This window comes from Opisthorchis viverrini, assembly GCF_000715545.1.
Source record: "Opisthorchis viverrini unplaced genomic scaffold opera_v5_106, whole genome shotgun sequence".
Classification (NCBI taxonomy): Eukaryota; Metazoa; Platyhelminthes; class Trematoda; order Opisthorchiida; family Opisthorchiidae; genus Opisthorchis; species Opisthorchis viverrini.
In genome coordinates this window covers 421605-448156 of record NW_008751768.1, presented here as the reverse complement: position 1 = coordinate 448156, position 26552 = coordinate 421605, and the positions used below count along the sequence as shown (strand labels likewise).

General features: G+C 41.6%; 2 protein-coding genes across 2 annotated transcripts in view; one reads left to right on the top strand and one right to left on the bottom strand.

Moving 5' to 3' along the window:
• T265_13848 (hypothetical protein) overlaps positions 1-26552 on the top strand; it is a gene marked incomplete at both ends in the record, with an annotated part of 48364 nt that overhangs the window by 3144 nt on the left and 18668 nt on the right. The window lies entirely within an intron of this gene.
• Positions 2438-12114, bottom strand: T265_05752 (hypothetical protein; the record flags this gene model as incomplete). Its single annotated transcript, XM_009170832.1, has 3 exons — positions 2438-2591; positions 11754-11910; positions 11991-12114. 3 exons carry the CDS (start codon positions 12112-12114, stop codon positions 2438-2440), a joined length of 435 nt encoding a protein of 144 aa, XP_009169096.1.

Sequence of the window (26552 nt, the reverse complement as noted above, 5' to 3'; positions counted from 1 at the left end):
GAATGATTGTGTTAAGCTAGCACTAATTCCCTCCCCGATCCACCTTTATTCTTTTATTTACAATAAGGCTTTCAAATAAGTCATGGTTGTACGGCAGTGAACACTGATGTCATGCTGTCAATGATGATGACGATGAATCATGATTGATTGGCTCAAATGGTGGCCGCAGTAAGAAAACCAGTAAGAAACCCGTAGAAAATACAACTTTCTTAACATCCGTATCTTTATATGCCTAAAAACCTCGGCCGTACCTACTCATCTAAGTCAGCCATTTTGGCAACAAGGTGTTTTCCCATGCCAGGACCGTCTTCAAAAATATTGACATTCGATCAGTGGAATGGTTTTGGCTAACAAAAGCTGTTATATATGTTGTAATACTGCAGGTAGAGTGCACCTTCATGGTGTTCGTTAAGGTTCAACGGAAAGTGCTGAATAACACTGGTCCCACAGCGCAAACACTTGTAATTACACTGGCTAAAGAAACAATAAACTGGCTTTGTGTTGTTGGCGTTTATCGAAGAAGTTATGATGCAGATCCAAGGCCACCAAAATGCAAGTAAAATCAGTGATCTTTGTACGCAGTAATGGTCCCACACCATGATGAGCTCCACTCAAGTAAACTAGTGAAGGTCACCAGGTTGGGACACGTTTATAGCTGCCTGATCATTAGAGTTCCGGGGATATCCATCAACATGTTCTGGTCGTTCTTGAAAATGATTCAGATTTTGTAGTTCTAAGCCGCGCCCGGAAAACAACTCTGACCTAAAATAAGTTTCCGGAAACAAAAGGAACAAAACATGCAGTTAATTTTACTCATTCAGTAATAGAATAAAACATCTTTCCTGAGCTAGTGACAAGCTGAAATCGTACCACTCAATTACAGCGGTTAAGACCACGAAACGCCATATAGATAGGTCTTCCTTTCGAAAGCATATCAAATAAATCGCTATTCAAAGTAACTTACTTCAGAATTATCTCTGAGGGCCATTTTATTGGTTGTAGAACCTTTGAGCGATTCTCCGTCTTTTGTGATTTTTGATACACGTCGGTGTCTGTTTATCAAATTATGCATAATCGTTTGCACACATAAACGGTCTGTTAAAACTAGGTTTTTACTGGAAAATTCCCCAAAACTTTTTATCGAGGTTCTTTAATCTGTCAAGGCAGCAGAAGGCTACGTGCGTTTTTCATGTGCAAGGACAGAAACACCAGTGAACAACGGACTCCTATTTACTAATCGACAGCAGAGAAACAGCTAGGTATTTTGCCTGCAGTAGATTCACTAAAACTACAACACCTATTGGTTGTTTTACGGAGCAAAGCATCAGTAAAGCAGGCCTGAATTAGCCATGGCATATCCAGCTGTGTTTATCCAACTTCCAAGCCTCAATTGTTCTATCATAACGCAAGGAATAAATAGGATAAAATTCAGCGAGGAAAGAAAATAGAAGATTGAAGAGAGGAAAACAGGAAACGGATAAAACATGGTTTCTTCCCGTAGACAACAGCAACACATAACTAACTAATAATTTGTTGCAATGAAATTTCGGCATCTGTAGTGCAAGAACATTGAAGAACTTGATGCATTCTTAGAAGTGAGATAAGAAAAACTATGAGGATAACAGCTTACTATTCGTCGTAATCTTATACAGTGTACTCCGATATAATGAATATGACCCACGTAATTAGATGACATCACTCAGAATAACCAGTTGGTTGGTAGAGGTACACTGATTTTCAATATTAGTCAATGTATTGATCGACTTGTCCGATTTGTGGTGATGGCATGTTGTGATGGTATTGGCCGCTTACTCGTAGTTGCATCAACTTGATGATATTTACCTGCGAGGCCCTTCAGAATATTAGGCTTGAACAATGATTTGCGGTGGCTGAAAGGTGGCACAGATCGCAAACTTCAGACGTCGTCGTGGCCGTCGGACACTGGTGAGCTGAAAACCGCAGCTACTTTCTGCAGTTGTCGCCACTTGTGCACTATCATAAGAATTGCAACAGCCGAGTGATAATTAAGCAAAAAAATGTTCGCTCATTTGATCGACAGAATCGGTTAAACTACATTAACTCGGTCTACAGCGCCAGTTGGTGTGCGTGTATCCACCTCGTCCATCCAATATTGTGGACTTGATCAGCTTAACGTCTGGGGTCAGTGTTCAGCTGAGCCACACCGACTTTCTTCCTTTAGCGGTTGTGCAGCTCAACACTTGCTTTTTGAGACATGCCGCCTGACCCTGGTTAACACTGTATTTCCCGTTATTAAACTGAAGATTTAAGAATGGCCATCTATACACAACAACCTTTGGAATCACACCCTTAGTGACACACCCATGGCTTCGTTTAGGTTTACGGTATTCGGAAATTGATGAGAAGCAAGAAATTCTTGGCAACTGGCTAATTCGGAATGGCCAATCAATCGGATCAACTAGGGCACTGCTGATGTCCACATATTTTCATCATTTCGCAAGTCATAATTCCTCCAAATTGTCTTCAGAAAACACTCCTGAATAAAACACTGGACAAGCAGAATTACAGGGCCTACTGCACAACTGAGTTTGATCGACCACCCGTTAAGGCAACTTTGATTAAGAACACAGGAATGTAAAGTTATCTCAGCAAATCACACCTTATGAACATTCTCATCAACTGAACAGAGAACACAGATTCGGAGCACTTTAGCTAGCGCACTTTGTGTGTGGCACTCCTCTGCCAAGTGGTTTCCCTGTCCAAAAACCAGATACAGCCATTTATTTGTCTTACGAGTGAACAGGCGTTATGGATTTCAGAGCGCATCATCGAAAGCTAAAAATATCCTCATGAGTTCTGACCTCTATGTACCCTGCTGCATATGTCAATTTATTAGCTGGTTATGTCAGATTGTACCGTTCGATTTCAAAAGTAAGCAAACCTGTGTCGGAAAATTCCTCCCCTCCAGCATCACATTTGTGATATGCATTAGTCTAGCGGTTTCCAGGTTCTTTTGCAGGACTAGACAAGTCCCAGGTCTAAGCTGAGTCAAAAGGCCCTGGCAAACGAGGGGTGCAAAAATTTGGAATTCAATGTAAGTGAATGGTTTCTGCATACATCTGTACAAGGCATCGTTTTCCTGATAGAATTCTGTAAACTTCTCTGTTTTTCATGCACACTCGTCCATTCAAATTCAATGCATGAACGTTGTTCGGTATGGCAAGATCCATTGCAGGCGAGGCTATGCTATCTACATAGGAAAGCAGTAGACAATTGAAAACATGCGTCAAAAAGCAGAATTGTCAATCACGGTTATTATGAAATATACAAGCAAATCAGACATTGTCCCACATTCCTAACCAGAGAACAACATCATGTTTGACCAATTCGGTGTCAATCAAGACGACCTGTCGTCACCCACACAAACGTGCTACACCGTTACGGGTGCACAGATCGGAATAAGGTGCAAACGATAACAACAATTTCAGCCTCTGTCCATTCTGTGAATGATCTGCCGATCAGTCAATGGTCACGACTGCTATCCTTAAGAGCCCGCAGTCCATTGTTATTGTTTAGTTAGTCTTGATTGGTTCACTGTTGATGGACACCACCCATAGTGGTCGAAATTTTGGGCACTCGCGCGCCCTCGACTACTCACCTTAATCAGGCAGTGTGCTTCTGAGATCTCGTCCTGTCATAAATCTCCTGCTATCATACCTTTGCATACCATCATGAAGGTGGCTCTAGCCACATCAGCTAGTGCGCGGTTATCAACTTGTGACCAATTTGGACGCCCAGTATTCAAGAAGTGCTCACGCAAGGCTAGTGGTAACCACAGTTTACCTAGTTCAAGCAAATGTGACGGTGGGTATCGACAGATCCACCCTTATGTTTTCGCACCTTTATGTGACCTAAAAGTGGTTTCATTCAAATTCTTACATACGTTGCTGTGTCATCCAGATGGGTGTGAATAAAGCTTCCTGTACTAAATGAAGGAAATAGTGGGTATTGGTTGCGTGGTAGAAGTGGAGAACGTCACATTCGTTCTGAACTTTGTAAACGATGCTTCGATTACGGTTGATACTCCTCAATACGCAACATGGGACTGCTTTTTCAACGTTTTTTAGTCGCATTGTTTTTTATTCCTACCTTCGGTTACTTGTTGTAGTGTAGTATAATAGGGTGATGTAGCCCAAAGACGTCAAACAAACCGAGCTTGTATATTCTGTGAATAGTAATGATCTTGATCACAATGAGTGAAATGTATGTTGGCGTTTTCGGCTGCATCTGATGCCTGGCTGGAAAGCTTACCCTCAGTATAAGGTCGCGCGGTTGCAGGAGTTATCCGTCCGACAGGCATAGAAAACGACGGACTCAGACTATAGCGACTAGAATTCATGAAGAATTTTACCAGATGTTTTGGTATAAAGCAAGGGTGATTCTCAGCTCAGCACGAAGAATGCAGCCAAAATTTGGTGAAATATACGCATTATCAAACTTAGTCGGTATTACTGGGAGACGAAACTGAATCCCAACTGAATCTGTCGTTCATTGCGTCTCTCAACTGAATACCAAGTCAACCCAAACACTACGTTTGCATAGTTTAGTCTGATAAAAATGACTACAGTGGTCTGCCCGCACCGATTTCTCGCAAACACCAGAATGTCGCTGTTCTTCAGTGTCATCTGGTTACTGAAACGTGCGCAACTAAAATGATGCGAGATTCATCGGTCTTTTGAGCTGGGTAGCGGAACTGCTTGTCTACACTTCTATTTCCTAAACTTCATTGCTGGTCTAGAGAACTGATAATGGCACAGACGCCCCCTGTTTGACTCCAGAACTTGAAGCGATCAACCTTCTTGAAGCATTTGGCAATTTTGTGCCCATCAGATTTCGCGTCCTGGTTCTCAATGGATAATTGGTCATCTTCAAAATGTTTAGTAGAATCATTCTGCAGTGGACATGTCTCACTTCCGTACACGCTATGTCATGTTCACGCGAACAGGCGGCTCATTTCAAGTTCACCCACTGCTCACAACAACGCCCCAGTTTCCATCTTCCTTTAATGTTGTGTCAGTGATTTTGTTGGGAAATTTTACCAAGTCCGAGGACATAAAAATTAAAGACCAACCAACACGTTAAGCCTTGCCAATGATGTCACAGTTAGCGGAGTTTTGACGAGTGTCAAGGAGATCAACCCCAATGAACGTGACGGCAAACCTACAACTGAATAACACTGTCATTTTGAACATTAACCATTGTGACTGATAAAATTTCCCATAGTTTGATAGAGGCAGAGATCTAAGTGACAACTATGTTCTGCTCCAACGCCACCATTACGGATTTGAAACATGTTTGGACTCCTCGCCACATTTGAACTAATGTATACAGGCTTTATATGAGTTCTGCGTCCACGTTATATGAGTTTGCGCGAGAATATACATCTAGCTTTCTTATCAAAAGTGGCAGATATATACAAAGTAGTTGAAATATTTCACCTGAAACCCAAAGCTGATCTCGAATGATAAAATACCGCGGACTAATTTGGATCCCCATTAGAAGCCTCGATATTCTAGGAAAGACGTGCTTTTTGGCATTATTTCCAATGTTTCGAAATGCCACAAGCCTTTATGTGTTCATGAAGCAAATAGAAAGTGAGTTCTTGAGGTTTGGTCCGGGTAACATGGAAGAAGTAAGAAAGGCAAGGTATTATATGCAGTAATATATAAACTGATAAACACTGCAGTCAACTGCATTCCTCCTAACCTTCAAATCTGGGTATTACCCAGCGAAACACCCAGTGCATTCGGTACGAAAATGTTGTAATGTGAAACAGTTTACCTTGTCCTGAAAAGATTTGCGTAATCTCTAGTTGCCTCATTTTAGATCACAGCCTGCGCACTGTACGCCATACTCGTGCATGGCACGTCCGAATTTTCACAGTGCATAATGCCGCCAAATCGAACGAACCTAGGCAACCTGGTAACGTGCACGGTGATGACAAACTTGTTCTATTTTTTAACCTTTATAAGACTGAGTTGTGAGCATAAACAATTGGAATAGATTATTTTACAATGAGACAGGTCGTTCTGAAAGTTACATCAGAGCTTCGTTCTTTCAATAGAATTCATGCCACGCGGCATTTTGTTGGTGCTTCATGCATGATGAAATTCGCTTCATTCCTGCTCAACATCGTAGATATAAAGTATTTGAACTTGCACCAAGTGTCTGGTACGCCAGATATTTGTAGCGCTTTCATCCGAGGGCACCAGGACTATTTCTACTCCTTGTACCAAATAAGTCTTTCCCCTTGCGTTTCCTCTCTGGTACACATACACAAAGTGTGTGTATTTCACAAAAGTGGCAGGCAGAAAGCAAGGACCTTGGTCGAATATAACCATTGCTTTCAAAACTTTATTTTCAAACACTCTTGACCATCAAACTGAAAAGCCAACTTGAGATGCAAGTGCCAGGTACAACAGCCGATTAAGTCAACTCCTGAAGATTTGTTTGACACTATGATACTTATTATCGACGACTTGTGGTCAAATTTCACTGGATAGGCGAATAGTAGGTGTGAACTCTAAATGGATCTCATACAATGCTACAATGAAAGATTTGATAAATATGATCGGAAGTATCCAGTCAAGCAAACGAATTATGGTTATCACCATCATCGTCACCGAAAAAATACACCGGTAATACATACATGTGGTTTCATAAAACCATGAAGGAAGAAACTCTAAGTTAATGGTGCATAGAAAATGGAAGGGTAAGGTTCTACGCTAGACAGATGAACTGCCTGTGTACAGTCCTCAGACGAACTTACGTTGTGTGAGCGTAAGAATATCACCCCATTGATATATGATGGTTCCACCGCAAGCAAATGTCTCCGTGGGACACTGAGACTCAGCTGACCGAAGTCTTACCAAAGCAACTCCAACGAAATTAAATGCCGATAAGCAATAATACAAGCATATTATGAGAACACTGCTTTCCCATACAGTATGGAAAGTGTACTGTGGATATTGGTTAACCAAAGACGAATATTGTTTACACTGCTGCTGCTTGCTTACCGGAATTAAAATTGGGACAGTCATTCTACACAGCATACTAAGTGATCACCAAGTTTTCAAATGTCATGGATTTATTTAAAGTGATACCGCCATGGTTTCACACGCCTGGTTCATTTATGTGTCTGTAAGCACATGCTTGGCTTTCATATGACGTTCAGGCAACACGCAGTACAATGCCTGTCCTATTTTAGTTATATATTAAGGCACGTTTCCACAAACTCTTCGTTTATGTCTGTTGTGTAGGCCGGATGTCCGAAAAACAGTGCGCCGAAAACCAATTTATACTGATCCTTTTCGTCTATAAAAGACCATGACAGCCTCTCTCTTCGCTCAAAAATTTAGCGTATGCTTTGAAGTAACAAAAATCTTGTTGTATGTCACGGTTCCCTCTTTGCCGCGTAATTTTCGAGGTCGAAAACAGCATGTACTTTGACATATTTTAACCACGTGGCCAAAAAGTACAAGACCCATAACACTGTGGTTTGGCGCATGTGATACGGCATAATGGAAATGTTGTGCATCGATCAAGGTTTTGTTGTACTTGACAAATTCTGTTCAGCAGGCCCATAAATCCTAACTTTGGATTGAACACTAAAGCTCGGATTCGGGGCTTCAAGAAATCAGCTGGGTGATTGTGTGAATGCTTTTAAACCTAACTGCCGAGTATAGTTGCAAATGCTTCCAGACAAACCGGTGACTTGCGCACTGCTTTCCAAGCAATAGAAAATTAAAAAGTGATGGCCAACAAAGTACGCGCTATTTTCATAGCAGAATAAAGTATCGCTTTTAGACCGCAGTTAAAATTCAGACAAAAAGTCTTATTGAGAATAAGAAGGTATAAGCAAAAGAAAACTTCACGTATACTCTACCAGGTTGAACATCGAATTTTAGCAATCATTCTACCCCGTTCAATATGCAAAACGTCTAAAAAGATTATACAAGCTCATCGAATTGCAATAAAACCTGTCCAGACCTCATTGATTTCGGTACATTGGTCAGAAGAAAATGGATTCTAAACGATTTTCGCAGACTAAACCCGAAATGGTCCATGAATATTCGGACCCACAAAGTGGAAGAATAATGTACAAAATTTTGGACTTTGTTTTTCACCTACCCCAAATCGTTGGGTGTTCTTCCTGGGCTACAATTGAGCTAAGTGTTAGTGTAAAATTTTAAAAATGTCGATGTACACGACAGCCCAAAAATGTATAATTTTTTGAAGGAACTCTTGATACATCATTGGACTTTATTCCCTTTGGCAATGATCCATACCAATTTTCACCCCCTCCGCTAATTTTATTTCAGTGTTTTAATAGAACTTTTGGAGCCATTTTGAATGTCACAGGTTTAAGAATTTTTTTGATCCTTTTGACCAAGTTGATGTCCACTAACTCTGTATTCCTGGCTCAGGAATTGTAATGCTATTTTTCTATTTTTTTGTTTAGTGAATGGAATGCAAGACTAATTAACCTTTTTCTTCCACACACAAAATTAAAGTGCTGTAAGATCACCACAGCTGTCATTTCGACGATGTCTTTGCATTTGGTGTGAAACAAGCAAACTGGAAACTTAGATATATTTTCCAGAAATTTATTTATTCGACGAATTCAGAAATCTTTTTGGTTGGTAAACTTATAGACTTAGCATCAAGAAAGTATGAACGAACATATCTACGGTTTGTTTCGAAGTCTGCAAATGAATTTTGGCCATTCAGAAATCGCCAGTGTTCAAAGATCGTGGTGGGCAATCGATTAACGATCACCTGGGTAAACGGGGATAGTGAGTTAGGGGAGCGCGCTCCGCCAATCGTCTTAAAATATTCAGATGCACTCACAAAATTTCGATTTTTGCCTAAGAAGAAGGTCACATTGGAGTTTTTTTCATTAAATTTTACCCACTCTGGCCTGCTGGCGGGCAGATGGATAAGAACAAAGGAGGTTAACCCCGCATTTTCAGAATCCTCTTGGTTTGTCACCTTTCTATGCTTTGAAAGTTACATTTTGCGCTCAGATCTCTCTGCTAGTGAAAGAAAGAAGGCCTTCACTGCGGAGTTATTTATTAGGGAACGCAAACCAAATAGTTACAGACTATTGGACATGGAACCAAATTTCTCATATGCATTTGTTAACAAAAGTGAATGAATGAATGAAAAGTAATGAATATCCTTGAACGCGTCTTCCTGAACTTTCCTGGATATTCATTGACTGTTGCTCATATGCAAGCAAATGCGACTCCACAAATTCCGCAATAGATCTCAGTTTTCAAGAGACACAAAGAGGACTTACGGGAAAGCATACAACTCACATACCCCATCAGTAGTATCGACCGTCACACTAGTAGGTGAAGCCCTACTCTCACCGTAGGGTCACTGTCAATCTCCTATGGAGAAAGCTCATCGCGCGTATATTGTGCTAATGTGGTCAAATCACCGGCCTTTGAACTCTTACTTACTTTACTTACTTTACTTACTTTACTTAATTTACATTACTTACTTTACTTATTTTACTAACAGACAGCATATCAATGTAAAATGAGTGAGTGACTGTTTCTTGCACATTTTGTAGGACAAATCTATCGAAAAAATATAGCTGCACGTAACGACTATATTTAGAATACATAGTAGCCTACATTGATGTCGGTTCTAAAGCAATCAGAAGTTTATTAAGAAGATAGCTAGGAACAAATGCTACTCTGTCTTTTTGGTACGGAGATGGTGTCAAAAAAGCGTTGTACTACCTATGCTCGTGCCGAAACATGTTTTAGAAACTGAGCGTATTGATTGGATATTTACTAGAGATGCAAGTTATATTGGCTTGGCTTCCAAATCAAAAGCATCTATAGAAACTCAGCAGGCCTATTCACTTCTATTTTTTCTCCGTTGCTGAGTTTACGCAATATAAGGGGATTTTGAGAGCACTGGAACAAAATTGTGGTGTAAACAATGTTCTAAGCTTAAGAAACATGTCTAGATTGATGTAAGCGTTCCGCTTGAGCATTGTTTGCAGTGCTGGACTGATTTCGATGTGGCTCAACCGAGGTTTGGTAGTCTACCGGTGTAATTTTTAAAAAAATATTACACAATTGATCTGCCGAAGTTTTGGCGAATGGTCACCGTTGTTGGAGTTTAGGAGACTTCTATGGGCAAGTAAGAATTGAGTCTTCAAGCAGGTTTTCCATTTCCCCTCGTGAGGAACAGCCTGTCAACTGAAATCATGGCGTGGAACTTCCTCGCGGAGACCACATGGATTCAGATGACTTTTATGCTTTATCCCACCGGAGTTCGGGGAACGAATTTACTAGTTTCCAAAACACATACTTACAGACATGTGAAAACAATAATTCAGTAACCACACTGGTTTGGCGAATTGTTTATATATATCTAGTGCATGCCTGTTGGATAAAATGGATCAAATAATATCCTGTATTACCATATCAAAAAGACTCATATTGCCCATGCTTGCTTGAAACCTGAATTGCGTTTCACGACTGATAAGCTTTGAGGGAAGATGCAACCAGTGACGTGGAGAATAAAAAATAGTTGAAGGCTTGCTTAAAATAGGCATCCAATGGAACATAGAACTGCAAAACTCATAGAAGTTTCAAAGTGCGGTTATGTATTATAGGTTTCATTGTCTAGCGGCACCATCTGGAACAGAACACATTTTTCATCATAAGTTTTTGACAGCAAAATGCCCGAAACACCTGCTGCGACATTATGTTTACATCCGTTTGCTAAGTGACGGGCCGTACTATTAGACGACCCTACCAAAAATTTCTGTTTCCCTGGCTATCATCGGCAATAATCAATAAATGCGATGTGATCAACTATGTTTACGGTATGTGAAGGACGTATATTTAGCTCTTTAAAATTTGCACTACTTTGGTAATGGACTGAAGTTTCATCCTCTCTAATCGTAAAATTGTCGTGTTATACATTGTAGCCATGAGGGGTATCGCGAATCACCCAAGAAACGTTGTCAGCTAATAGATTTCGCCGTCAAGTAATTTTCCCGTGTTCAAGCTGAATCATAGAAATAAGTAAAATTTCACTGCACTACATACCCTGCAGCATTTTTAGTTCCGTTCAACGACGGAAGATTCATCTAGAGGCTGTTTTGTCCCACTGAATTTTACATCATGTCTGATTCGAATGAAAAAACATGAGAAACAAAAGGCCGCGGTGCCCCCCGTCATCAAACTGATAACATTTTTATCGCCAAATGTCACTTAGAGAGGGGAGATAAATGGACCGTGATTACCGTTATTCAAGATATCTATTAACATTTTTTCTCCAGATACACAGTGTGTTCAGTTGAAATAATACTCTTGACATATCCTGAAATTACGGTGACGTCATAAACGTTCGGAGACATACAGCCTACCTCAGCCTAACATCAACCACTAATCGCTTTATACACCTTCGTTTGAGTCAGATAATATTATTTTATGTTCCACGGAGTCAGCTGTAAACATGTCGGGTTTGGATGATCTTTAGACGTCTGCTGTTCTGAGCAACATATCAGGCTCGAATACCTCAAGTGATCAGGCTCAAACTCGGACACTTCAGTGAAATTCCCGACGAAATATGTGAAGGTGATTATAAATAACTGACAACCCAATGCACCAAAATTGGATGCCGATACTTCCGTATCAAAGCCATGACAAATGCAGAAGCAATTAACCCCTTTTTAAACATACCGTGGCTCCTTATATTGTGCATCAGAGGAGGATCCCAAATTCTGTTGCCTTCCACTTTCGATAATACTTACCCTTTCTTCTGATCCTTCACTACTGGTTTTTCCTAGCCGGAACCGTTTATCGCAAAGTACCTCCAAAACCGAAACACACCGTGTTCCTACTCAGTACTCTTGAGCTACAGAAAATTTTCAAATTTGCAAAAAGGAAATGTTCTGCTTTAGCACGCGTAATGCTGACGGAAAGCCAAGTGACACCCGGACCAACACAATTGCATGATCAGAGTCAAACTGCCTGCCGCAGAAGGAACGACAATCTTTAGTTTAACGCTCTCCATCAGTAACTGACAGCCACTTGGCCTCATTAGGTCCACGACTGTCTTGCGGTTGGTAGCCTCCAAGTAACCTGATGTGAGCGTTTGTTGGAAGTTTGTACTAGGCAGGAACAGACGGTGAGAGCATACAACTTAAGCAGTGATCCACCATTATCCATGCGATGACCATCGACTCCGATTGTACAATCCAAATGTGCTTCATCCTCGTTTAGTCTGTGAACTTGGGCATTATTATCACCCATCAAGACTACTATATATGATTTTTTGCTGACTGAAGGAGTTGTGACAGATATTGCCAAGACCATTCCTTCTCAGTCTCAGTACTGCAGTCTGTTGGGGCGCATGCTGATATGTCAAACGGACACACTTTACCCAATAGACCCGCGTTAGTCTTGAGCCAGACAATTGCACAGCGAAAAAGCGACTTTTTACTGGGATCCAATTCAGCTTTGAGCCCTAGGGCTGAATGCAACTCCTACACCGTAAATACCACGAGTCGTTGCCTCAGAAGCACCAGATACCCATAGAGTGAAATGTGGAACGTTAGAGTTGGTCATACGCGACCTGAAACGCATTACGTAAGTCGAGTTTTGTGAGTGTTTTGGAAGCAACATACATCGACAAAGGGGAGAGCAAGTTTTCAGCAAGAGGGACCTTTTGCCCAATTTGACATGGAGAACTTACAATAAACAGTACAACTTGGAGCAGAACTGCTGAGGTTAATAGGTGCTTATTTTGGTTTATTTTTCTGGGCGACGGTTCATACACGGAAGGACGGCTAAGGGACGGACAGATGGGCAGGGTGGAGGTTTGACGGAAAGTCAGTGAGCGAACAGCTGAAAGGGCGATTTATACCTCCCGGTTACCGGAACCGAAGCAAAGGATGGATGAGCCACCTCACTTTGATCTATTGATTAAAAGGCCTGACCAACAAAACAGTGAGAGGATGAAGGGTTTTGCTCGAGGACCTTGCCTTTACCCTCTGACTCAAAATTCTCAACCGCAAGACAGCGTTTTTTAGGGTTTTCTTGGAGGAACTTTCCAGGACCAGTGACTCAACAGTGCGATGTAGCGTAGGACCTACCTGGTGCAGGTGGCCAGAGGATGCAGGAAGTAAGGCATTACCACCTTATTCTTAGCGCCGCTGCGCACAGCAGGGTTCATTTGAACGGCACCGGAATCATTAATTTTGAAATTACTTGATCGTACTGATAAAAGTGCCGTTGGACGCGGTCAACCATTAGGCATCTGGAGTGTACTTATTGTACAGCCAACCCGTTCTAACCCTTCTTTCCCGGAGGGTATGCAGCACCGTTGCATCCATAACTATGGAAATGCTGGTCCCCTTTGGGAAACGCCCTATTGCCTTCATACTCTTGTCGCAGAGGACAGTACAGCTTTACCCTCAGACCTCTCTCTCCCGCCTACAAGAGGGAGGTTTCAACAGCCTTATGAATAGCGTATCTCGTCTATACCTCGTGATACCTCGAGTATCGTACCAACTGAAAAATGAGACGGCCTGATGCAGCACAGTTAACTGCTTGAAAAACGACATACACGAGAGATTTAGTCGGGTTTCGGGTGAGTCTTCCGTCAAAACCTAATTGGTATTCAAATGAGTTTATTTCGCAGATAAATAACTAGTTCACTACCTAAGAACGGACTGTTCAGTCTTCTTTTACTGTGTTCAATTTCGTGACTCAAGAAATTTTCATCCGAAAGAGACTACTGATCACTTTTGTTACACACCCGTCACTATGTGCTTTAGACGTAATGCAGGCCGCAGCAATTTTGTACAAATTCAACTCCAAAGAACACCATAGACTTGGTGGGTGGTTTTGAAGAAACAAGCTGAGTCTTCCCTTTGCTTTATTATTAATTTTCCGATTCCATATGTCTTCTGATGTGTGGTATGACTGGTCGGTTAGAAACATGTCACGGTATGTCAATACTTCCGTCAACTTCATAAAACATCCTGTTCTCGGTCGTCCGCAACTATAGTCTGACGGTTAATAAAGCTTCCTGTAGACGAATAATTCAGTGAACATCTTGGGCAAATAGGGCTCCACTGGGGAACCAATTCTTTCCACATGACTAAGCATCACCTGGAATATGTTTTGTATCTGTGTTGTACGACTGTTGTTAATTTGAACGCTGTGGTATTTCCCTGACCAGATACTTGTTCTCATCATCAGTTCAGAGAACTTCAAAGCTCACTGCGATGAACTGGCAGTGCTCAGAAGAATTCAATTATAATATTAGGACAAAGTATGAATGTACCAAATTCTATCACTGACGGCAAACAAGCCAATTACACTGGCATTTATCGCGTCCTACTTGTTTTTCACTACAGTGGCCAAAATAATCTATCCAAATGTTCAAAACACAATTACCCGAATAAATTTTGGCAGTATATATCATCTACCAGACTATTCCATGAACTCTCTAGTGCATTCTGTATTTTTTATACCAAGCCAGCCTAAACAGTTTGAAAGGTCGGACAGAACTATGTTACTTGATGCCCCGAACAACCAGTAAGGCTCACACGATCAGCATCTGTCTACAGATATGTCCATTATTGGGTCACTGGCATGCACGTGAAGATCCAAGCGATCCAGGGTGCATATATCGTATCACCAGAATGTCGTTTGTCAAAAGTTTTTTTTCACAGCGCCAGTTGGTATGCAAAATAAGTTTTTTTTCCGGGCCAAGTTAAGTTTCGCTTTAAATATGCATGGTGGCGAAGAAAACCATGTTTTGCGCGAAATTGCTGCTCGCCACCTCTTCATTGGAGAATCCAAGACTTTCGTGGTTTTGGTCATTGAGCGAAACAATGAGCAAACTATCAAGGCATGAGTGTGTGGTCAAGATCTGTATGTGACGACAATCTACGTTTATTGTAGTAACGTCTCAAACCTCCCAATGTTCAATATTGGTTGTTGTAGCTGCAGTTGTGACAAGAACTGCGAATACTGATTGGCGGCCTGCTCACAGCAGTATCGCAATAGATAGACTGGCAACTGATGCCATGTTATCACCTCCTGACAAACTGTTGGTTACATAAGATATAATTTCATTCAAGAAGTTGGTTTATCAGTTAAAACACTTATGGTGGCCTGATGAATGTCTCGGACCATATGAAGTTTCTTATAAGTTTTGACTGCATAGACAATTGGGCATTTTCGTATTAATTATCATGGGTAGAAAACAAAAAGAATAGTCACAAGAATGATCCTTCTTGCTTAAACAAAGAGGTGTTTCGGCGAAAATTCAATCGCCGCTTTCATCTTTGCTTACGTACTTATCCGTGAATTTTTACAAGTAGTCATGCGTGAGTGCAAAACTTGAAACTTGTTCACAACAGGTCATACATGCTCATAGTAATTTTCAGAAATATGAACAGCGTATTAGCGATGTGATATACAGTATAGGTTTCTCCGTCACGTCTGAAAGTGGTGTCAATATTACTTGGCTATTCTTAGTAGAACACAACGAAAATGAAGGCAAAAACATCAGAAGCACTTTGACATCAATGTGCCCATCATTTTTTCCTTGTTTAGTTGAATCTAATAAATGATACAATCAAAGATTTCGGTTTACTGAGGATTTTTGTCACAAAATGACCTGGGAAGGAAAGAAAATGCAATAATATTGATTGTTGTTTGGACAGTAAAACTTAATGCTCACATTACAGTAAACTGTGACTGTGTGAGAGCGAGTAGAACTTGCATTTGGATGGACAGATTTTTCGTGCCGTTAATTTGTATGCCTGAGGCTGGTTCATTAAAATTGATCTTACACTATTTGCCAAAACATTCTATTTCTGGATGCACATGAACACGTGTCGCGTGCTTCTACAGGAATTTCAAAATGTTGGGTTGTCTGCCTTTTTCAGCTGCTTCAGTGAATGCTATCACCTAAATTACCCCAGTTTATTGTTTCAGAGTGCCAAAATAACCTGATAGTTGCTGATAGAGCACCATATTCCGTATGCATTTCACCGAACGAGTGTTTGGGAAAGACATGCAGCTGGGATTAAGACTTACAAAGTCAATATTCAGAGTGAAAAAGTAGGATACCAAACCTCATCAACTCCATTCAGTAGCCGGGCGATTCATTGTACAAGGATGTCGAGGCTCACTTTGTGCCACTACTAGGAGAAGCAAAGAATGTACGTTTCCAATCGGTAGTAATGATAGACGTACTTTGCCGTTAACCACACTTGTTATGTGACATGGTGATATGATTCCAGTAAGAAGTGTACAGCCAGATTTCCCAAAATGAGATTGTATGATAATCTGTGTGGGAAGGCACTATCGGAGTATTCGATGAATACATCAACACTCACGTTTCAGAAGTATACGTTTTCTACCAAATAGACACATTCAATCAAGTCTCAAAACAATGGCGGTGAACCTGCCACTAACTTAAGAAAAGCTGTCTACCTCCAAAACATGTTGATGCAGAGCCTTATGAGAGGCAGAAGTCAGTTTTTCGGCACGTTTCAAATATTTTGCATAAGAAGACTACATTTATACCGACAAAGAACAACTGTCTTTGAATTTGAAGCCTAATTTTTGCTCATTCCGCTTGCTGGTTAGTTCCATCGTTCGCCATAATTCTACCCTGAAAATAACCCATAATGTTTTAATTTATTAGCGTAAAATGTGGTCACTGGTTTTTAGTTGGTCTCCTAAGGATTTGCTGTCCTTACTTTCAACCAAATTGTTTGTCTGGAATTTAGTGCACCTCCAATAACTGGAGCGTAATATGAGCAATTCTAAGGCCGTCCAGATGCTTTTAAACGTGCTAAACATTTATTTCGAATCGACAGTTACTTTTTTTTCTTAAAAATGCAACTAGCTATTTGGGCTGAATTCCATGCACACAAAAGTGCATTTAGGACAATCGTAGATCTTAGTTTATAAGGCATTCTGCAGTAGGTTGTAATCTTTGAGCATCAAACAACACGATTTTCCTTAATTCTGGGTGAAGTCACATCTACACTCGATAGTTTTGATTGATTACCAATACTATCCACAACAATAAGTCATCAATTTCTCTAGAATTATTATGGTCGCTGTGACGTGTCTACAGATGTCGTCTTAAAATAAAACTGCAGAAGTAAGCTCCTTGACACGGTTAAATCTACCCCGTTTGGGATCGTGATTTTTAATTTTAACAGTCACTCTGAGCCTAAATTATTTTGCACTAATAAAATACCACAGTCTAGACTGATTTTTCAATGTTGGAAAGTGTTATTGTCCTTGGTGGGACCATCTCAAATTGAAATAGTATTCACACAGGGATAATAACATCAATGTCCAATTGGTGCGCGACAACTGAGTGGTAGTTTGAATAATTGAATGGTTAACTGGCTAAAATATCGACTTTAATTCCGTGATTGCTCTACCAACGTGTTTTAAGATTTTCTTGGCATAAATGCTTCTGGAGTCTACCAGGTACAATTACTACTCGGTGCATGGACTATCGGGAGGGCTTTATGAAACTGAGGCGATGGATTTTCGATGGCATGGCCGTTGTCAAAAATAATATATTATTCATGTTACTTTAGCGCTTTGTGAGGCCTGTCAACCGTCATTCAAAAGCTAAACACTATCCTGTTATTTCTGGATCTCGTGGGCTACAAATGGAGCAAAATTAATTTGTGCTTAGATTTGGAAAATGGCTTTGAAATTGGTTGCTAAAAGAAGTCCCCTATGTTTCCAGACGAGTTCATTTGTCACTTTCTAGCTGGTGTCGGTTGTTGCTAAGTGCTTATGACCAAATTGCTTCACAAACGTCTTAGTCCCATTTTTTGAAACAAGGTAACATTTTTTCAAAGGGTACCACAAAGTTTCATCAAAAATGTTGCGTCACGAATTATCCAAAGAAAAATATCTTCTCCGTGTACCATGTTGTCTCTATGTTCATCTGACTCTCATCTGAATAGTCCCCTTTCTTCCCTGGCTGATTTAGAAGCAGGAAACAACTGGACCCGTATTGCACCTTCGCCATCGCTCATCAACCCTGAATGTACTTTACCGTGGGGCATATGAACTTAACTATATGGCGTGCAAGACAAGCGCATTAAAAATCACCTACCAGCGCAAGCTGGATATGAATCGGCTAGCGTGTTCGCCCATGCACCATGCGATCGGTTTAGACCAGAGTTCCGAACGATGATCAAACTAGCAACACTTGGCCACATAGAAACCTCATAAATAACTCCAAGTAGATTATAAATTGGCCTGTTAGTTTCAAAATCAGAAAATGTCAAGTAACCGGTTATAAGTAACGGGCTGTAAGCAAGTGAGAGTGTGGTATAGAAAAATATGTTGGTAACTGATCAAGGCTCCTGGGGGAACTGACTCATCACCTTGAGGAATGCTTCGATTCCGTTCATTAAATGCTCAACTTGGTGTGAATGGTGTGGTGTTCAAATGGCTAACTATACACGTTTGCACTTTTCCTGCGTTCTTCATTCCTTTGGTACCAAACAAATCAGTTGTGAGCGAATCTGTCGTTTTGCTGTGCACCACATTATTCAGACTGAGACCGCAGCTAAGAAATACTAGGATGATGCTAATTTGTTTCTAATAGGCTAGTTCAAAAAAGTGATGACTACGTCAACTTGAATATATAACAAATGTTTCCGTTTCTGTGTTGTTTTTCCGGAAAACTTCATATGTTTTGGCACATGTTTGCTTTCAGTGAGTGGGCCTAACTCTCGAATTTTCCCCGGGGTTGTTTTACCCATCTTGTTCGGATCAAAATGAGCGTGGAAGCGAACACCCTTTTGTAACGTTTACCGATTAACCACAGAAGTAGAAAAACAATCAAAAGCTGAGATCACTTACTCCGTACCGCTGTTTTCCTGACTGGATGCACTGGATCTCCCCAGTGCAATCATGCAAACAATCATGCCTATCCACCTTGTCCACCATTATTCTTTTCTTCACAATAAGGCTTTCAAGTAAATCGTGGTTGTGCGGCAGTGAAGCATCCGTGTTGAACATTGAGGTCGTACCGTACATGATGATGATGATGATGATGATGATGATGATGATGATGATGATGATGATGATGATGATGATGATGATGATGATGATGATGACCTATTCATGCACCCGCATTGTCCCAAAGTAAACGGGGTTAAAGGCACAATCATCATCAACGCATCACTTCAGCTACTGATGAAAATCTAGTAGTAGAAGGAAACACCTCAGTGGATCACTCCGCAAGCCATGTGAAAATGAATCTTTGGGTCATCAGAAGGTCATCAGAAACACCTTTGTCGTTAAATGGCTTACTGTCACAGATCTACCAACTCGACCACTTGCCGGGACAGAAACAGAGATTCCAACACCTGAACTAAAATCAAGTCTAAATCCCAAGAATATCGAAGGATACGATGTCTTCGTTTCTCCCGGAATATATCAGAGTATAATGATATATTATTGCTCCTCTTTGCCTGGGACAGCCTTCTTATTTGGAATACTTCACTAACTGTTGTCTATATGCACGAATGAGTAGTCTCGTCCCAGTAAATAATGTCATTCGGCAAGCAAGCAAGTGAGTAGGATAGGTCATCGAGGCTGATGAAGGCCCATACGATTTAATCGTGGGAAAAGTGAAATGCTTTGTCATGGATACTGTACCTAAATTTTATGAAACACTGAAGCTTTGTCAATCCATCAAGTACCCTTTATTTCTGGCAAATTCCAGAGGACAGCAATCCCATCAGGTTAACCACACTTATTCAGTAATCCATGACAAGGTTTACTGCCAACCACTTCCACTTTCCACGTATCATTCTCGTTGTCCAGTGTAGTTACTGGTTATCGATTTAAATGAATGGCCACACTTTTTCTGATCGCCACAGATATCATAAGCCAACCTGTTTATACCGTCTTAGTCAAACGGATTTCTAACAGCTACCTGTTTGACGTCATAGATTGGCTACACTTGCACGATGAAATCTCAGTTCAAAATTCTGATACATCTACATACTACCAACAGCAATGCATAAGTAGCTCAGAGGAAGCATAACTTTACAAGATGAGCGATACATAGCTTACCCTGAGGAGCCGTCAGTCAAGTAGTCCGTCCACACGTGACTAAGTGATGCGCTTTCCACGATTGAAGGCTAAGTGGTGCGATTTCCCGTCAAAGTGCAATTTAATGCCACTGCTGATCGTCCATTTGTGGCTGAAGGATTAGGTATTCAAACTAACAGCCGGGTTAGAAGCTCTCTGAGTTTCATGAGATTTGTACCGTCGATTATTGCTAACGGAAATGAAATAGTTGTACAATGCATCTTGGTTTTGCAGGATGGACTATTTCCATTTAGAGGACAAAGATTTAGTTGAAAATTCCCCACCCTGCTAAAACTCCCGTTAGTTCTTTTATTGTCACTCTCATTTTGCTGATTGTTATCTTGATATCCAGCTTGAATCAGTGCACAGGAAAACGTAATTGTTAAGGGTTATGTGGGCTTCAATCATGAGATTGGGAACAATTTTGAGGACGGTAAGATGACACCAGTACTGCTACACCTGGCATCTTCACAAACACAGAACTTCCTGCTACAGGAGAAGATAAAAAGGAGGAAAACGTTTCAAACACCTGGGTTTTATCACCAGTTTTGTTATTCTGGTGAGGCGGATTCCACGACACGTGGGAAAGTTTGACATATGTGGAAGTTCACATCTAAAACAGTACAAGAAGTGCTCATTGTTGTTGGAGCACTTTCAACGCTAGTTTAATGGAAACTCAGGTGTCAAGCAAAAGGTGTCCATTATACAGGGTCAGGTTATTGGCAAGAAAGAGCAGTCAACTACATATCCCGAAATAGCAAGCAAAGGTAACCTGTGACCTCGGGAAGTCTCGAGTATAATTCCAGCCCTGGTGGAATGAGGAAAGCGTATGCCTTAGTAATCAATGATAATCAATTCCTGCACCCAACAATCAACGGCAAGATCGACGCGACCTATGGTTTGGATAATGGAGAAGGAACAATTACCCCTGTCGTAATTCTGCTTCTTCTCGCTACATAGTTATACTTCGCCACAGTACAAATCCACTTCACGACCATCATCACCTTTCAACATTTCCTAATACTGATCAGTTTGGGCTTGACAAAATTCATCGAGTTAGATGGCCTCAGCTTGTCCAATCTGGCGGATCTTAGACGATTGGGATGTTTTCCAAATTCCTTCGCAATCCGATTATGGAGAGAACATGTGGGCATGCGTGATCCAGCTGGATTCCATGACGTGCAACAAGGGTTCTAGGTGGCCACATTCACAAAACAGGAAATAGTCTGGATATCAGCAGTAGGCATGCTGTCTCTAACAATCGTCCACAACTGCCTACTTCGGAGCTGGAAGCAAGGATTGTTGAAGGAGTCGTCAATTTGAAAGAAACCAAACGAGAAACACCCGCAAACCACGAGCATAAGCGTTTTTGTGCAGCCTATCAACCCAAGCAGTCATCATCTCCCCCCCCCAAAGTTCTCAAAACGTATCCTGGACCCATATGCTAAGGTGTCGCGGATTCTCTAGTCCATTCGCGGCATCGACAACCCAACAACATCAAGCATCTGATTTCCCCACATTCTGCGTCAGTGAACCCCACAGAAATCTCACAAGCTTTTCAGTATACCAGGGGCCAAGTGCTCCGAATACCTCAGCGGATCTCACAAATGCTTAATCCCAATCCGATTCAAAATCACTCGAGATAACAAAATGCCAAACTGAGGTTATAAGCGGTGACTGAGGATTGAAGAAGCAAATCATATATCAGTAAGTTAGCTTCGAAACAACTCTCTTTACATAGACATTTAAGCTGGAGTAAAGTCGTTTGCAACCTACAGATCCAGGGTTAAAAGTCAGCATAGAAAATAATTGATGACATGGTGATAAATCCACATGTGGGGATTTCGAACTGAGAGGAATCCGTGAAGGACACAAATAGGCTGAACAAGCTCAAGGTAAGAAGAGAAGATCGAAATATCCAACAGGAGGATACAAATTAAGCTGACGAAGCATTCTGGGCGTAAGCAAGTGCTAACTTTGAGGTGTACTGTCAATCGAATCGGACACCAAAATTTAACTCTTGTAGATGGCCCGATCAAGATCCAATGTCAAGGACGCCACGTGCGACGTGAACGCCATCCACGCGTTTTGAAACACAGATGACATATATCCAAAATTTTTGGTCCCTTAATGTAACCCAAAATCTCTACATCTTTTCCGATGGTGTAAGTTCCGGATGGTTGCCTAGCTGACTGCATAAATCTGCCTTTTTTAAGAGGCAATAATAACGTTGCTTGCAATGACACTATGATGATTTTTCCGTGTGTGGAAATGTCCTCGATGGGTAGAAATCTAGAAGGGACAACACACCCTCCGACCTCATGTTACCAGGATTAAGCCCTCGAGGAAAGTCCGAAATCTCAACAATAGCAAATTAGACCTCCGGCTTGTGGGGCGGCAGTGGTACGTTGTAATAAATAGTCTCATTAAACCAGTAGTCTGGTGAGGTCCGCCGGATAAATATTCGTGCACTTGGAAGCGAAATTGGAAGTGGAACTTTAAGCCAACGGGGCGATCTGCATAAAACAAGCCGGAACTAACTTGTCAGGCAAGCTCAAGAGTGACTGTGACACCCGACAAAACTCGTGGGTATTGGGATTCTTCACTTGACCAAACTTCTTGCATTATGCTGAATGAGTTTATGTGCCGAAGGTTCCGGCCCGCGCCAGCCTTGGTTTTATTAGGAGAATCAATTAGCATAGATCAACTGGGTGACAAAGTTTATGCCAAAACTTCCAAGGACGTGGATTCGATGGTTACCTGTCAAGCAAGATTTCGATTCATGGCCCTTACCACAATACCCACACACGGGGCCCATGGGCTCTCTCGTGTGCTGTTTAGATAAACTTTAGTGGAAAGCTGTATCGTGCTGTTCTTTCAGGAATTAACCATCACGACGAGTCCGAAGATATCGATTTGCTCCATCTGGTGTTGTTCACCCGGACCGACGTGGGAGCTAGCTTGTCGGAACAACGATGAATTGGTTCATCACTACTACGTCTACCGTCAGCAAACGGTGTATGCCTTTTGTGCCAGAGGGTAGATAGAAACTGGGTGGCGAAATCTTCCCCAACTTACTATAGACTTCGCAAATTTGGAGAAAACAAAGAGACTAACAATGAACGTATACACTGGGTTCCAATAGTCCAACAGATGCAGTCTGCTTATTTAAGTAGTGGTTCTGCTGAGTGATACATGTATAGACTTTGGGTAAATTATGAATCAATACACGTTTTATGATAGACACCTCAAACACTTTCATAGCTGGCGCAACCCACCAGCGCCGCATATATTTGGATAGCTGCAGGATCGTTTACTCTTCATACTTGAATTCCGTCAGTAGTGCGGTTACAATCTGCGTTGGTAGAAATTGGGGCAAATCCATTGTCGGGTTTCTCGAGACATAGCACAAACTTAGTATTTTCCGTCCATGTCACACTGAGGAATGCTTTCAGGTATAGATTCAGTCTAAATGAGGATAACAGAAAACGAAATTGTCTCGCCTGAACTGTGTATCGATCATGATCCTAGATGGACAAGCGACGTGCTGGATTAAGGGAGGGAATCAGGTGTGGAGCTTTTCTGTTTCCACAGTTTCTCTGATGAAACGACATTATGATAGACACCTCAAACACTTTCATAGCTGGCGCAACCCACCAGCGCCGCATATATTTGGATAGCTGCAGGATCGTTTACTCTTCATACTTGAATTCCGTCAGTAGTGCGGTTACAATCTGCGTTGGTAGAAATTGGGGCAAATCCATTGTCGGGTTTCTCGAGACATAGCACAAACTTAGTATTTTCCGTCCATGTCACACTGAGGAATGCTTTCAGGTATAGATTCAGTCTAAATGAGGATAACAGAAAACGAACGAAATTGGCCTGAACTGTGTATCGATCATGATCCTAGATGGACAAGCGACGTGCTGGATTAAGGGAGGGAATCAGGTGTGGAGCTTTTCTGTTTCCACAGTTTCTCTGATGAAACGACAAAACACAAATCTACAGTCTGATTCTACAACTTACGCGTGGGAGTAGACTTTGTTCGGCTTAGTGGTGAATCTGCCGACAGATGCCTTCTCGACAATAGAATAAAGTGGGCAGAACGGCAACAATTGCATTGTATTGGCTATTGAATGCCAATAGACTTAATCTGCTGCTACATTCTACGCACAGCTTCCACATGGATCCCCGGTGTTTAGTTGTTAACGTTTCCTTTGGAGCACAGTTTCCCTGCCTGGACAACGTATTCCAGCAACTGTCAAACGATCGTCATCAAAAGGTTCGGCACTACATCTCTCATCGAGAGCGAGACTTGCTGATGGAAAGCCCAGAAAATGTGATATATCCCTGCGACGTTACTGGGGTTGTATCCCTTCGTATGCTATTTGGAATTCTTCTGTGCCCCAAATCAGAGTTTTTCCGATGCATTCAGTACGGCGCTCCTGGGACTGGGATCTTCTGTTACATCCGCGGACAGATAACCTCACTTGACAGCATTTACAAAACGTCCGACTACACCTGCCATTATCCCAGGATATTTGGCATGTCGTGCTATCCAACAGAGTCTTTTGGTGACAGTTGGCGAAATTTTGAGACCGTCAACGTTCTATGGACATGCGCCAGTTATTTAGTGCGGTAGGGTGTTCACCTGGACAGTGAAGAGTTACCGGCCGTGAGGCCCCCAATGCTAACTGTGCAAATGGCAGACATAAAGACGTGTACGCATAACGTATAGTAGTCCTCAGTCACTCAAGTAGTGATACACATTCTGGGCATACTTACAGTATTCCCAGAGGTGCTCAGTGCCATGCTCCATTAAAATTCTTTCTGAAATCAATGAAAATGCTCTTCCTAGGTTGCACATCATGCACTGACCTGATCAAACCTTCTATTACTTTCAGCAGGTTGGATGCTTGTCCAAATGTTATAAAACCCTTTCGTTCACACACTTCAAGCTTACGTAGGGGCAGGGAGAGGATTGATCCGTCCCTTTAGTGGTTGTTTGATTTCTGTTTCCTCTCATTTTAGAGGCTGGGTAGGATTGCTATGGGAGGTAATATGAACCACTGCAGGATCAAAAGGTAAAATCCGTCTACATTTGGCACCTTCTTGTTGCTCAGCTTTAGCAGCAATCAGCGCACCATGACCTCTCTTACCCAGTCGGAGTATTTGGGCGTACTTTTCAAGTTGTACAGTTTAGAATTATGAAAAGTCACCACTGCCTACTGAAACATCTGAAGGACAGGTTTTCTCTTCAAACTGCATTTATTAACTCGCCTTCGATAACGACGAACTATCATTTAGAAAAGCTTGATGCAAGCTTAAAAGGAAAGGAAAAGTACGTATGTCCTAATATGATTTAGCTGAGTTAGGTCTGATGGACCGGAACAATGATGCCGTAGTGCGCCACAACCCTGTTTCTTGGTTCGCCAGACACTCACCTAAACGACATCTCAGCTTGTCGATCCCATTGGGTTAATGCTTCTTGGGTTTACGAACTTAAATGGCTCTGGCCATTAAATATCTATCCACCCTCCATTCAGTTATGATTTTGATGTTTTCGGTGACATTTTCTGCATAATCACCTTTATTTTGTCCGTCGGTTGATGCGCATGTGATAGGGTACCGTCTAGCAATGCAGTTCTTTTAATGTTGCCGTTCAAAATAGGGCATCGCCCCAGAGCGCCTAACCACCTCCTTCTTTACTGGTTCAGAACTCTGTTTGGTGGGAAGAGTCTTTATCGCAGTCCTTCTGCACACCGATAACAGTTCCGGAAATCTGCTAAGTGATAATAATGCCTACTGTGAGGGTAAAGCCAGCTTACGTGTTCACGTTGGAAAATCAGAGATAGCTGTCCAGCACCCATGTTTTCTTGGTACTGTTCGATTTTGACTGAACAATGACGTAGTCAGTACGACAAAGTACGTTTTTTAATACTGTGCAGCGGTCTGGCTCAACAGTTTGAAACGAATGGATTCCCTTTTAGTTGTGAGCAATGTAGTGAATGTTACCAAGTTGGTCCTTAAATGTGTAGGCTGAAAAGCATCTTCTTGTGAGTAGTAAGGATAAGATTCCTCTATGCGTACAAGATAGCTCACCCTCCGTCATCAGTGAATAAAGTAACCGAAAAACGGTAAAACGGAACAAACGGCATCAAAAATTATTTCCGTAGATTACCCGTGCTTTTTAAAGATGCTCAAAAGCCATTTGTACCTTAAACATGCTTAAAAAAGTGTCCGGTCATGGTCGTTGGCTTGTTCGCTGAGCTGGGCAGTTTGGTTGCAAACGTTTCATCACCAATCGAGGTGACATCATCAGTGCGTAGTTGTGCGTAGCGGTGGGTTAGTGGTTGTGCGTTCAGTAGT